This window comes from Chaetomium fimeti (genome assembly GCF_033439085.1).
Source record: "Chaetomium fimeti strain CBS 168.71 chromosome Unknown B0H64scaffold_2, whole genome shotgun sequence".
Classification (NCBI taxonomy): domain Eukaryota; kingdom Fungi; phylum Ascomycota; class Sordariomycetes; order Sordariales; family Chaetomiaceae; genus Chaetomium; species Chaetomium fimeti.
Genome location: NW_026944330.1, coordinates 4,252,786 through 4,266,501, shown reverse-complemented (window position 1 = coordinate 4,266,501; position 13,716 = coordinate 4,252,786). Strand labels below are relative to the sequence as shown.

Sequence of the window (13,716 nt, the reverse complement as noted above, 5' to 3'; positions counted from 1 at the left end):
GCGAAGAATGGTGTGACCCTGGTGGTCTCCGTGACGGTGGTGTTGTAGGCGAGTTGCGCTGTCGGCAGCAGCTCGACCCAGTCATCCTGCTGGAAATTGACGTACAACCGTAGGTATTGTTCGACGACCTGGTTGAGTCGTTCCGTCTGTCCGTCCGTCTGTGGGTGGTAAGCGGTTGAGAGCTTACTTTTCGTACCCAGTCTCGTCATCAGAGCCTGCCAAAACTTTGATGCGAACTTGGTGTCTCTGTCCGTGATCCATTCCTCCGGCCAGCCGTGGACCGAGGTGATGTTGCGGTAGATCACGTCTGCGAGTTGTTCTGCTGACCATGTCTCCTTGTAAGGGAGGAAGTAACTCCACTTGGTGAGTCTGTCCACCATCGTGAGGATGCTGTCGTATTCTACTCCCGTTACTGAGTCCTTGGAGGCTGGTAGTTTGGTGATGAAGTCCATCGTCACCGAACTCCATGGTCGTTCTGCAACTGGCAATGGCTGTAGTAGCCCGTACGGCTTGTGTCGTCCTGGCTTGCTCCGCTTGCAGAGGTCGCATTCCGCTCGGACCCCTTCTGCCGTCTGCTTGATTCCTGGGAAGTCGTAGTTCTGCTTGACTTTCGCAATTGTCTTGCTGATTCCCATGTGTCCTCCGAGTCTCGACTCGTGGATCTTTCGAATGAGCTCCTTTTGGTCACCCAGCCTGACATAGGCCTTGTCGTGGTACCAGAGTCTCGTTCCTTCAAGTCGCAATCCCGCGATCTTGGATTCTGGCTCTTCTTGCCATGCATCGCGTTCGTCGTCCGCGATGATTCCTTGGAAGTCTTGTTCCAATCTTTGTTCTCTGAAGGCCGCACAGCATTCTACAAACGGTTGCAGAGGCCTGGCTTCGGGATCTTCCGACTGCTGCTGAAGTGCTGCGATCTCGTAGTCTTCAGTCGGTTGGGAAGCGTGCCGTAGCGATCCGTCTGTCTGTTGATGTAGCAATGGTGGTGAGGCTTCAGACGTGTTGTCGTGGTGATCCGCTCTCCTACTCAAGGCATCCGCTCGTGCGTTTTCTGAGCCTTTCTTGTAGTGGATCGTGAAGTTGAATTCGGACAGAAATTCTGCCCACCGAGTTTGTCGTCCGTTCAGCACCTTGGTGGTGGTGAAGTACCGTAAGTTCTTGTGGTCCGTGTACACCTGGACTTCGTGTGTCGTGCCGCTGAGGTATGGTCTCCATTCCTGAAATGCTTCGATGATTGCGAGAAGCTCCTTGTCGTGGATCGGGTAGTTAAGCCTTGGTCCTTCGAGTTTCTTGGAGAAGAACGCAACTGGGTGAAGCTTGCCGTCCTTGTCCCTCTGACCAAGTTGTCCTCCGATCGCGAAGTCCGAAGCATCAGCCTCGACTTCGAAAGGTGTGCTTGGATCAGGCAGCATGAGCACCGGGTCGGCGATGATCGCATCGCGGATCCGCTGGAAAGCCTGCTCGTGCTCCTGCTTCCACTGGAATGTGGCATCCTTTTTGGTAAGTTCGTGCAGAGGTCTCGCGAAGTCGCCAAAATTCTTGATGAACATTCTGACGAAGTTGGCGAATCCGATAAATCCTCTGACCTCCGTGGCGTTCGTCGGTGTCGGCCACGTCTTGACAGCTTCCAGTTTCTCGGGTTCGATCTTGACCCATCCCGGGGAGATTTCGTAACCCAGAAACACTGTTTTCTCGACATGAAACTCGCTCTTGTCCTTGTTGACTGACAATTTGTGCTCGTGCAGTGCGTCCAGCACCTGCCGCACGTGTCTCTTGTGTTCTTCGAGTGTCTTGGAGTAGATGAGAATGTCATCCAAGTAACAGACTGCAAATTTATCGAGGCAATGTCGAATTGCGTGGTCGATAGCGGCTTGAAATGTCGCTGGTGCGTTGGTCAACCCGAACGGCATGACGAGGTACTCGTAGTGCCCGTAGGGTGTCCGAAAAGCCGTCTTCCATTCGTCTCCTTCCTTGATGCGGATGTGGGCGTACGCTGTTGGAAGGTCGAGTCGTGTGAAGTGTTGTGCTCCTGACAGCTGATCTCGAAGCCTCGAAATCAGTGGCAGCGGGTATCGGTTCTTCACCGTCTCGTTGTTCAACTGTCGGTAGTCCACACACATCCTGAGTTTCCCATCCTTCTTTGGAACGAAGAGGACTGGGTAGCCTGCTGGAGATGTCGATGGTCTGATGTGTCCTATCTCGAGGTTCTTTTCGAGATAGCTCCTCAACTCTGCATCTTGCTTCTCGTTGGTGTGGTACACCTTGAAAAACTTCAACTGGGCTCCTTCCTTGAGTCTGATCTCGTGATCCCAAGGTCCGTGGTCTGGTAGCCCTGCAAGATGTTTTGCCGTGAACGCCGGGTGCCCCTTGTAGTCGTCTGGGATCTGTCCCGTTTTCGCGTTCTTCGCCGTACCTTCGTAGTATGCGAACTTGCTGTTCCCGGGCTCGATGCTTGCTGCTTCGAGTCCCCTGACTTCTTCAGCTGCCAGCTCGATGCTTGCCGCTTCGAGCTGATTGACCCATTGTTCGTGTTTGAGCATTCCGTGCTCGTCGACTGAGACGACGGCAATGGTTCGTTCCTCCCGTGTCTGCTTCTTTCGTCGTGTGCCGCTTCTTCCGGATTTCAGAGTGCGTTCTTCTGCACTGGCTGCTTCCTGCGGTGGGCCCGTAGAGGGGGTTCGTTCTGACCCGCTGCTCTCCCGTGGCTCCTGTTCTGCGCGTTCTCCCATCGAGTTGGTCGGATGCTCTCGCTGTTCCCGCGGTCGCAGATGGCCATCTCCCTTCCAACTGATGTCTGGGTCGTAATCCTCATGCCATGGGCGTCCGAGAATCATATCTTTCTCTGGTCCCATGTTCACGATGTCGAATACCACTTGGGTGGTTTTTCCTTCCACCTCGATGTCGAGTGGTTCTGTTTCTCGTCGTACCCATTGTGTGTCGAATGGTCCCTTGACGACGTGTGGTTGCTTCTTGATCCTCCATGGGATTCTGAGTTGATTCACAAATGCGGGCGAGATGAGATCCATCTGCGCTCCTCCATCCACTAACGCGAGGGCTTCGATCTTCCCCCATCGCGCTGTGATCCAGAGCCTGTTGTCTGGCTTGGTGCTTCGTACAGCAGCTACTTCGTGTTCGTCTGCTGGGAGGTCGTTGTAAGGCTTCTGCTTGCGCCAGTTCTTCCTGTACTGCGCAGCCTGTCTCCGTTGTTGTGGAGTTAGAGATTTCCGGGCCCCTCGGAGGGCCCTGAGCCGTTTCCCAAGCTCGCGTAGTACTTCAAGGCGTCCCTGTCCGCACCTTGGCTTGCGGCATCAATCGTCTGGTGTTCTTGGAGCCATTGGGCCGCCCATGTCTCAACTGGGCGTCTCTCGTTCCTTCGGAACGCTCTTGTCCTCTGGTGTGGCTTCCTCTGGGATTGCTGTTCCATGTATCCCCAGATTTTCTCGTCGGCGTGTGATAGGCAGTCTGCACTTCGGCATTCGTCGACTCCTACGCCTGTCATACAGCGTCGGGGCCAGGCTGCCTTGGGCTTGACCCTTAGCCTGCCCTCGTGAGTGCGTTGGGTGTCCCACAACATGCTTGCGGGAGCGTCGCCGCTGTCGTATACCCATCTGATGGGCAGGGGTTGCATTCCCTTTTCTTCTCTTGTGGGCCAGAAACTGTTGCGAAATTTGTCCTGGAAGTGGTACCGACATTCGTGCGCGATGCACTGGAACCAGGGCAGGTAGATGTGACTTTCTTTTCGTGGGTCCACCCGCTCGTGGTCTTCTGGTAACAACTGGAATCCCTCCGTGTTGTTCTCGCCCCGAAAACCCCACCATTCAAGGTCGGAGGTCTGTCGTCCGGCGCGCACGATGTGCTGATGTCGCGTCCAGTATTCTTCCCAGCTCTGCTGTTTTCTTCCTTTCGCCGCATTCTGTTCCTGCGCGTAGTCGAAAAGTTGCTCGGGGTATCGTACTCCGTTTTCGTATCCTTCCGCCTCTTCGGTGGGTCCATCCCACGGTGTGTGATGCGGAAGTACCTGGCGGATGTCGTCCTGCAAGGCCTGTGCCTCTCTTAATGTCTTTTCGACGTGATCCCCGGCCCTGTTGTTGGCCTCGGTGATCTCTTGGACTCGTTCCCTGGCGAAATCGAGTTCCGCGCAAAGTCGTCCGTACTGGTCGTTCCTTCTCTGGAGAAGTTGCTCGAGTTCTTCTTTCTCTCTTGACAACTCCTCGATCCTTTGTCGTTGGCTTAGGACCTTCTGTTGCAGAAAAATGAGGTTCGGGCTGACTCCTCCTTCACCCTCGTGGGTTCGCCATTGCCCGTCCTCTTGCTGAACCAGGGTGATGCCCCAGTCCTCAGCGACTTGTCGGATGTGCCGCGGGGGAGCCAGTTCTCCCTCGTCATCCGTTTCGATGAAAGCATGGTGGGCGGTGTCGTTTCCCTCCTGGTGGTTGCTGCTCATCAAGTCTTCTTGATCCGAGTCGGTGAGTTCATCGTCCTGCTCGATGACTCGGTCAATGTCGATTTCGAGGTCGTCCTGCGTGTAGCTGGCGGCTGCGACCTCCAGAAACCGGGTTCTTCTTCCGACCGTGTCTTGGTCGATGGTGGCAGCTTCCTTCCCTGGAACCGGTCTCCACTCTTTCTTGCTGCGGCAGTCACGTTTGAAGTGACCCTTCCTCCCGCAGTTGTAACAGGTGATGCCTGATTTGTCCTTGGCACCATCTCTCTTTCCTGCCCACTGTGCCTGGGCAGCGCTGACGTCCATGGGTCCCGAGTGCGTGCCGTATGACGTGCTCTGGTGCTGGCGTTTCTTTTTGTCGTTGGGCTTGTGGTAGCCTGCGGATCGCTGAACCTCGCTGCCCTTCTTCTGTTGTTTGCGGGCGAACTGTCGGTCGTCAATCTTGACAGCCATGGCGATGTACTCGTCGAGCGTGTCAGGTCGGCTCTCCTTGTAGAGCTCGTCCTTGACCTCCTCCTTCAGCCCTCCGTAGAACAGGTGCATCAGCCCCTCGTCGTCTATCTCTGCCTTCATGGAGTCTTGTCGGAAAATCGTGGCGTAGGCGGTGGTTGACCTAGTCTGCTTCAGCCGTCCTAGCCGTTCCTGGGCGTGTAACTTCTCGTCCTTGTCGCCGAACACCTTCTGAATCTCACTCTCGAACTCGGAGTAGTTCTCGAAGACCTTTTTGGTGAAGGGTTTGTGGATTGCTCCGCCGAGGAAATCACTCAGTGTTCCCGTGAACCACTTGAGGGCCTTGTCCTTGAGTCGGGTGGCGGCGTATCTGGTCTTGGATTCCTCAGTGGCGAACTGGTGCGAGTTGTGGTCGAGATAGTTCCGCATCTCCGTGATCCAACCTGGCAAGGCTTCCTGGTCGCCCCCGTATTTCTCGGGTTGCTCCAATTTGACCTTCGTCTTGGCCGGGTCCTTGGTGTGGACCTCGGTCGCCGCAAGTCGGGCTGCCAATGCCGCGTTGCTGGCCTTGGTCTTCGCAAGCTCTTCTTCAGTTTCATCGAGTCGTTCGGTGACTCTCTGAAGCGCGGCCGTGATCTGGCCCGGCGTCGGTTGAGTTGCCATGTCGTTTTACCTTCGAGCCTGAACTGTAACAGATCAAAGGGAGTTAGCAACGTGTGACGAACCTGTCTCTGGACCCGTCCTGTTAGGGTTCAGTATCGGTCGAAGGTATTCTCTCAAGGGTGCTTAGGTTCGGTGCAGCCAAAGGGTGCACAACAAAGACTTGTCTCAACAGTAGGCTCTCGAGCTTGTAGCGAACTGTAGTTGTGATTGCTAACTGGAGAACTCCCAGAGCTCTCCAGAACGAGTGACTATATACTATCTAGGTCCGTAGGTACCTTCGTACCTATGCCTCCTGGATCGTCTTATCCTCAAGACGATCCATCCTGGATCGTCTTATCTATTCCACGATCCCATGGATCGTGAATTCTCCCACACGATCCGCTTCTTATTGGCTGACGCTCCCATCCTTGACGATTGGCTCGGGGCGTCCCGCGCCCCGCTTCCGTGCGTCTGGCACAGTGATCATGACACCTACCTATATATACTTTCAGTTTATCTCTAGTACTACCTATAAAGCTATTCTTTTGTTTGACTATATATAAGAAGCTAAGTAGGCTAACCGGGTATATAAAGAGAACCTTTTAAAGAAGATATAACACCGAGTATATAAGATACCTATAGATAGCGATTCGCTAAGTCTTTTAAAGGTAGAACTAACTAAACTAGCTATATAGAGGGCTATTAGAGAATAGGAGGCTAACTAAGTTTAATAACGCTAGGCTGTTAAATCTAAGAGTAAAACTATTAAAGAGTTAAAGGTAATATAGCATATAGATCCAATCAACGGAAAGGGTAAGCTCTTCTAGCTAGATTAGCTTAAATAGTATAAATATAACTAGGAAGACTTTATCCTATTTAACGATAATTACGTTTTAGCTATACTAGCTAAATCAAACCCTTATAAAGATAGGTAGGAGATTGATCTTATACTATTTAATTTACCCCCGATTTTTAACTTTAATAATAGGATAATATAGTACCTACTTATCGAGCTTAGTCCGGTAGATTTAGATAAAGAAGTTGAGATCTTCCTAGGCGGGAACAATAATATAGAGATAAGGGATAACGATACCTTTAGTCTAGGAGACGATAATACCTTTAGTTTAGGAGATAGTAATACCCTTAGTATTGGGGATAGTAATACCCCTAATATAGAAGATAGTGATACCTTTAGTCCCTCTATTTAAAGACTGGCCGCCTTAACCGTGCCTATACCTACTACAACAGAGGTATCGAAGTTAACTATGTATTAACGTATTATATAGAACACCTTTAACTGTAATATAACCTTCGAGGGTATATAGGTATGTAGGGTGTTTGAATAGAGCTAATAAGCGGCTAAATCGCTTGAATAAACGATAAAACGTAGATTCAGTTAAATCGTTTAAAAATGTAATAAAAAGCAGTATCTATAGTTTTATTTTTATATAGAGATAGCTATTGATAGGGGTTTAGGGGGGGGGGGGGCTGTAGGAGGGCTTTCTTACTTAGGGCCGTGCGCTAGTTAATTAGAACTAATTTAACTACTATAAAGATTGATCCTCCTATCAATTCTGGTCAATTTACACTACTGCGAATAGCTTTAATATCATTGTGTCGTTGTGTATTGAGGTTGTAAGTGGCGCCCACGTACAGATCTCCTGCAAAAATGGGTGGCCGAGTATCCCAGGTTTTTTGTCGTGTCCCACAGTTTTCGCCCCCCCTACGGAGTAGGGGGTAAATGGGTAAAAATCCCAGACCTACGCAACCCCCAAGTATAAGTGGTATGTTGCGAGGGGTAAAAGGGGGCCAAATGATGTCATTGCCTAAGAGCACCGGGAAACAAGCGTTGACCGGCGGCTCACTCCTGAATTAAGGTAGATACATAGGTACCTTAGCCTCCGAAACCTACACATGTCTCATGATACTGGCTAAGCTACTACTCACATTCCAGTTTTCCAACCACCACGGGTTGACTGACCAGCTGGTTTGCCCAAACGTACCTACCTATATGAGGCAGCACCTAGTTCTTGTTCACCTTCCCACCCAAAAGCCTCCCAATGGAAATCGCCGCATTCACATTCGCGGCCAACCATGAGAGAATTCGGCATGCTTTATGTTTTCCGCGAACATCCAACCCCCAACTCGGCCAAAGAATCGAGGAACTGCGACTCGTTACCTGCGAATCAGCTTCGGTCAGAAGCTGGGGATGAAACAAGACGGGCAGGCACCAACGCCGCCCGCACTCCCCCACAGCACGTGTTGTAATGCAGAACCAATAACCAACACGAGCAGCAAGCGGGGGCTGCCCCTTCCTCAGCTTTCTCCCCGCAACCTGCACTTTTGTTTCGCAAGTAGGTACCTGGTACCTAGCTTTGGATGGAATTCGGAGGTGTTCCTTTTAGAGCCTCAATAACTGCCCGGGCCTCCGGGTATTTGCCGTGCCAGCATTTCTCAATAACGGAACCAATTGCTCTAAGCGACGTTGTATCGGGAAAATCGTGCTCGAGGTACCGAGCGCGGATCTCGGTGTCCTTCAACCCTTGGTAAGGGGGTTGGCCCGTTGTGATCTCATAAAGCACGCTGCCGAGTGCGAATAGGTCGGCTCGGGTCGACAATAACGGCCCTGGAAATTCGTGGCTCTCGGTAACGACAATTAGCAATGGCGAGCCATCTATCGATGACCCGGCAAAGTCGGCTACTCTTGCGTTGAGGTTGGCATCCAAAAATATGTTTGCGCAGGTCAGGTCTCCGTGGATGACGCCAGCGTCATGGATGAATTTGATTGTTTCGGCGACCTGGATAGCCCAGCGCAGACGTTGCTCAAAACTGACTGCATTTTCCCCGAGACGCAACCGCAAGTTGTGGTTCGGGGCGTACTCTAAACGAATGCCAGACTCGAAGATGCCGTGGTATACGAGGAGCCCTGAATGGCCGCCGCGTTGCTTGAATCTCTCGTATGATTCGCGTTCTCTCCCCATCCGCAAAAGGCATTCTTCGTTGGCATGGTCGAAAGGGACTTTGATAATGGTGTTAGAGGACTCGTCAAGAACGACCAGACCAGTAGTTCCCCAGCTCACGACGTCGCTCAACCCGAATCCTGAGGGATATTGAATATCGTCGTCCGCATATTCTTCCGTCATTTTCTAGAAGTCGTTGAGCTTGTCGCATGTGCCAAGTTCCCGTCAACTTGAGAGTTGAGACAATGTCGGGCGCACACATTGACGCGTCAAGACGGGAGATGGGGCACGAGGTGCTGGGATCTGCCTCGGCCAATTACACCACCCAGCGTGACCGGGGCACACGGTCATCACGTAAAGCCCGAAATTCTGTTGTTGGTTGAATGAATGCCTGGTTGGTTGGAAGGTATCACGGTACGCCGTCCTTAAGGTGGCCGACGTCCCGGACGGTGCGATGCACAGCCAAGGTGACAACCAACACCAATCCATTTCATATGGTCCGAGTAACGTCCATATCCCCCAAACCTGCCGGAGTATCGGTATATCCGCCCCGCCAGCAGGTCCCCATCACGGCCCCGGCTGCCCCAACAGATACTGCCTCAGGGAAGTGGTGTTCGAGGTGTTCGGTGCATACTACGGATCTCGTCACGTCTCCCAATTCCTTTGTAGTGTAAACTAAACCGGTTAGCTTAGAAGCAGGACACAGATCATCCAATACAGGCCGGTTAATGTCAGCACACAAGCTCCGACCTACCACGGTCCACGGTCAAGCAGACGAGACCAGCTCGCGTCCACGAAGCCGTCCGCCCATGGCCACTTGGCCCCCCTTCAACCCGGGCCACGTCACCGGAGGCCGACACACGGCACATCGTGTTGGTATCGACAACATCTGCAAGAGCTCGAGCAATATAGCTTTCTCAACTATGGACCCAGCACTGGCGACGGGAAGAGAACCGAAGGCTGAGGCGATCGACATAGACTAATGGCCGATTGGGGTGTGATGGTATGCCGATCAAATTGGATCAACTGTTTCCAGGATAGAGGATAGGCATGCTACAGTACGATACTCAAGGCGACCAGGCCAGCTAAGCTAGACAATAGAGGCCCTATAACTTCATGGTTTTCGGTGACGACCAGCGAGGGCGTGTGTTGGGCGGGGGAATTCCTCGACGACCTAACAAAGTCGGTGGTTCGCATCCAGGAAGGTGTGTAGGCAAGTCTCTCCATGGATGACGTCCGCGTTATGGACGCCTCAGGGAGCGTGAACAGCCCGAGTAGCCCTGTGAAGCCGTCGTGTACATTGTCGTCCCTCTCCCCAAGGTCTAACCGCAAGTTATGATCCAGGGCGTACTCCAAGTGAATGCCGGACTCGAAGATGTAGTGGCGTACGAGGATTCTTTGGTGGCCGCCGCAGTGCTTGAATCTTTCGTATACTTCGCGCTCTCTCTGTAAGCATCATAAAACCGGCATCTTAGTTGGCATGGTCGAGGCGGGCGTTACGGTCCGCAAACTTGGGCACTCAGCCCCCTACCGAAACCTATCTCTCACCGGCCTCTTATGACAGGGCCAAAGGCGCGTAACAATCGCAAGTTGAATAGTACGTGCTAGGCGGTGTAGACGGAGACAAACAAAAACGCTGTATTTATTATTATATGCAATTATTAACTAGTCATAATTCATTGAATACACCTCCCTCCCGGTCCCCAACGTCAGCGCCCTGCTGAGCCGAGGTCCCCTCTTTGAACAGGGGCATTTTTCTCCAACGAGCTCCCCGATCCCTCCTCATCCGGCGTTTGGGGAGGCAGGCCGCGCACGAGCGAGTCCCACTGCCTCATCTGGTTCTCAACGTGCGGTCCGTTGGTGAGGTCGTCGAGGAAGCTGTCGGGCGACATGTCACTGCTGGAGGAGGTGGACCGCAGCACACCCCACGACTGCAGCAGGCCGTGCACCGGTGCCTTGAGCGTCGGCAGAGAGGTCGCCAGCACGCCGATGGTCAGTTCCATGCCCCAGAGGAAATCCTGCAGCGCGTTGATCCTGGCCCCTCCCTTGCCGAGGTAGCCCATGATGAGGAGCAAACGCGCGATGGCGATGCCGGTGGCACCCATTCCGGCGGTCATGAGGCAGCCGATGAGGAACTTTTCGTAGAACGGCCGGCGGAGGGTGCGGATAAAAGTGATGGGTAGGATGGAGATGGTGAAGTCAGATGCGATGGTGAGGCCTGGTCCCGGGAAAGTCAGCAACGAAAGCTCACTGTAGAGAAGACGAAGTCGAGTCAGGAGAAATGGCAAATATGCATACCGCTATAAACGTAGCCGTATATCATAAAGTTCGGCACAGGAATACATTTTGCCGTTGGCGTCGGCGCCCACCGAGCCGAGATGGGTTGGCACATGACGAGGTGCATGGTGGTGCCAACGACGAGCATACACGCCTGAACCGTGATGACAGTCCAGAGCGCCAGCTTCCACGGCAGCGAGTCCTTGAGCCGGAGCAGCAGCAAGGCGGCCGAGATGCGGATCACGTTGAGCCCCCATACCCAAAGCACTCCGTCCGCGACGATTAATGGGCCCATGGTCCAAGGATCCGGCATAAAGCCCTCGATGCCCCGGCCGTAGTGGTACATTGCCACGTCAATGCCATACCAGACAATAGTCAGGACCTGCCAAGGCGTGTTAGTCACAATCTATCGATTCCACCACGAGACGTCCTCGGTCGGGCTTGTCCTTGAACCCAAGACGGAACCCGCAAGCGTAACAAGGCTTAGCTTCGGGAAGGGGTGGGTCCTTACTAGGGCGAAGACAAGCGTGTAGTCATCGGCGCCAATACGCCAGGTTGGCCGAATCCGCCAGTAAATGCGGAGCCCCGTCGTGATGCATGCGATGCCCAGAAAGGTGCCAACGGGCGCGAGCGGGTACGCTTCGAATCTGACGCCGGCGGGGTCGCCTTGGGTTGGCGGAGGTCCCTGAGATGCCATGGTCACCACCTTGAGACCTCAGCGGCCGGCCACCTGAATTCCGACCGTGTGGTTCTTGACAAAACGCGTAACCAGGGCGTGGTGATCGACCCGGGGGACCGCAGTGGGGAATCTGATCATGGAGAAACTCGATCTCGGTGGAGGTTTACATGGCGAGACATGTATTCATAGACAAAGAACAAGGTGTCAACCATCATGCACCGTGGCGGACCGGTCAAGACTGTCTCGCCCTGTGTGTGTGCTGGAAGGGGGGTGCAATCTCGCTCGGATGCGGCTGAAGTGGCGAGCCGCAGGGCCGAGCAACCATTCTCCCCACACCGGGTGCTTACCCGGTAACAAGGAGTGCAGCGTGGTCCAGCTGGAAGCTTTTGCATCACCAACTGTCTCTTCAGAGCCACCCTGCCTTCTCGCTTGCATGGTAACCTGGTTCAGGACAAGCTTTCCCCCGTCTCCTCGAAGGTAACACTGCCATCCTCATCAACCCCCAGCTGCTGTTTTGAAAGTTCTCTCACTTGCCGAGGCCGAACCTTCAAAGTTCGACACGGGGACAGGGGGGACGAGCACAGGGGGCGGGAAGTGGAGGGTGGATGATCATCACCATTGGCCCGCTTCTACGACAACGCACCAACACCGGGTTCGTCCTCCTCAAACCCCGCTCCGCGGAGTGCAGGCCGTTGCATCCGTCAGCACGTTCTGCTCTTCGCGGGACAGAATATTGCTGCTATTGCAACGCCGCTATCGACGAGGCCTGCGCTCGTTCCATGAACAAGGGAACAGCAAGGGAAGAACAAGGGAAGCGTCAACCAACAGCCAACAGGGGGTCGGGGTTTAATTCTCGGGTGTCCCCCACGGCAATGGACGGGGGAGAGAAGGCTGGCTTCAACTTGTTTGTTTTGCTTTTCGAGATCGTGATTCCATCCCCGGGTCGAAGGCAAAAGACTCCGGCCCTTTCGTTGATCTTATTCGCACTCTCTCCGAGTATTTCTCCATCCAACAAATAGGATGCGAACATCCCTGGCCACACTGCTCCTCTGGGGCGCAGGCTCGGTTGCGTCGGTTGTGTGTGCCAAGAGCTGCTCGTACGGGGATGACCCTCAAATCATCGCCCACACGGGCGAACCGGTGGGGACCGAGAAGATGTACAATGGAGGTCAGAGAACACCGTGCTTCGTCCAACCTTGCCGAGAAGGGAAGAGCCAAGGCAGTGCACTAACATGGGCTGCTGTCTTCCACAGTGAATCTCTACATCTCCAAGCCCGAGTGTAAGGACCCCAAAGTGGGCGTCTTGTATCTGACAGATGTCTTTGGCATCCAGTTGGCGGAGAACAAGCTGTAAGTTGTCTAGGTGGACGGACAGACGCTGTGTTTTCCACCGTCAAGCCTGCTCGTAGTGGTACTGTATCATCCCAGCAGAACGGAGTGACTGAGCACCAGCATCACAGCCTAGCGGACTCGTTCGCCCGAGCGGGATTCTTGGTCGTCGCGCCGGACATGTTCGACGGCAAACCGGCGCCCTTGGATTTCGACACGCCCGGCTTCAACGCGACCGAGTTCACTCTTCGTCACGGGCCCAACGCGACGGACCCCATCCTCGCCACGGCGGTGGCTTACCTCCAGACCACGGGCGTGGAGAAGATCGCGGCCACCGGCTACTGCTACGGCGGTCGGTACACCTTCCGCGTGCTCGCCGGCACTGGCGTCGACGTGGGCTTTGCTGCTCACCCCAGTCTGCTGGAGGATCCTGAGATCTTGGCTATCACAGGTCCCATCAGCGTTGCCGCCGCTGGTAAGACTTTTCTTCATTTGCACCCTTTGATTTGCTTGTTGTTTGTTTCCCTCATAACTAACATACCCTGCGTCTAGAAACGGACGTTATGATGCCGCCCGAGAGGCGTCCTCAGATGGAGGCTCTGTTGGTTGACGCCGCCCAGCCGTACCAGTTCAGCCTGTATGGCGGTACTTCGCACGGGTTTGGCGTGCGCGGTAACGTTTCCGACCCTCAGGAGAAGTTCGGCAAGGAGGGTGCTTTCTACCAGGCCGTCAGGTGGTTTAATGTTTGGGCCGGTGGTGCTTTGTAAGGACGGAGTTCTCGGGCTAGACCTGGGTTAGACCTGGGTAGAGTAGACCGTTTTCACTTCTTGGATAGCGATTTGACTATTTTACTTCACATTGGCCGCCCCATTTTGATACGGAGAATATGAAACGTTTTTTTTATTCTGAACGCAAACCCCGGGTCCTTGTCCGCCATAAGA

The 13,716-nt window shown here is 53.8% G+C and overlaps 2 protein-coding genes across 2 annotated transcripts; one reads left to right on the top strand and one right to left on the bottom strand.

Annotated features, from left to right (window-relative positions):
• Positions 1-7,899: 7,899 nt before the first annotated feature.
• Positions 7,900-11,464, bottom strand: B0H64DRAFT_317606 (kinase-like domain-containing protein; the record flags this gene model as incomplete). The annotated part of the gene is made up of 4 exons (XM_062800341.1): positions 7,900-8,427; positions 10,305-10,708; positions 10,789-11,149; positions 11,279-11,464. 4 exons carry the CDS (start codon positions 11,462-11,464, stop codon positions 7,900-7,902), a joined length of 1,479 nt encoding a protein of 492 aa, XP_062663031.1.
• Positions 11,465-12,031: 567 nt separating this feature from the next.
• B0H64DRAFT_101420 (dienelactone hydrolase family-domain-containing protein) lies at positions 12,032-13,683 on the top strand. Its single transcript, XM_062797658.1, has 4 exons — positions 12,032-12,614; positions 12,700-12,796; positions 12,907-13,250; positions 13,328-13,683. The coding sequence occupies exons 1-4, from the start codon at positions 12,467-12,469 to the stop codon at positions 13,540-13,542; spliced, it is 804 nt and encodes a 267-aa protein (XP_062663030.1). The 5' UTR covers positions 12,032-12,466; the 3' UTR covers positions 13,543-13,683.
• The last annotated feature ends 33 nt before the right edge of the window (positions 13,684-13,716 follow it).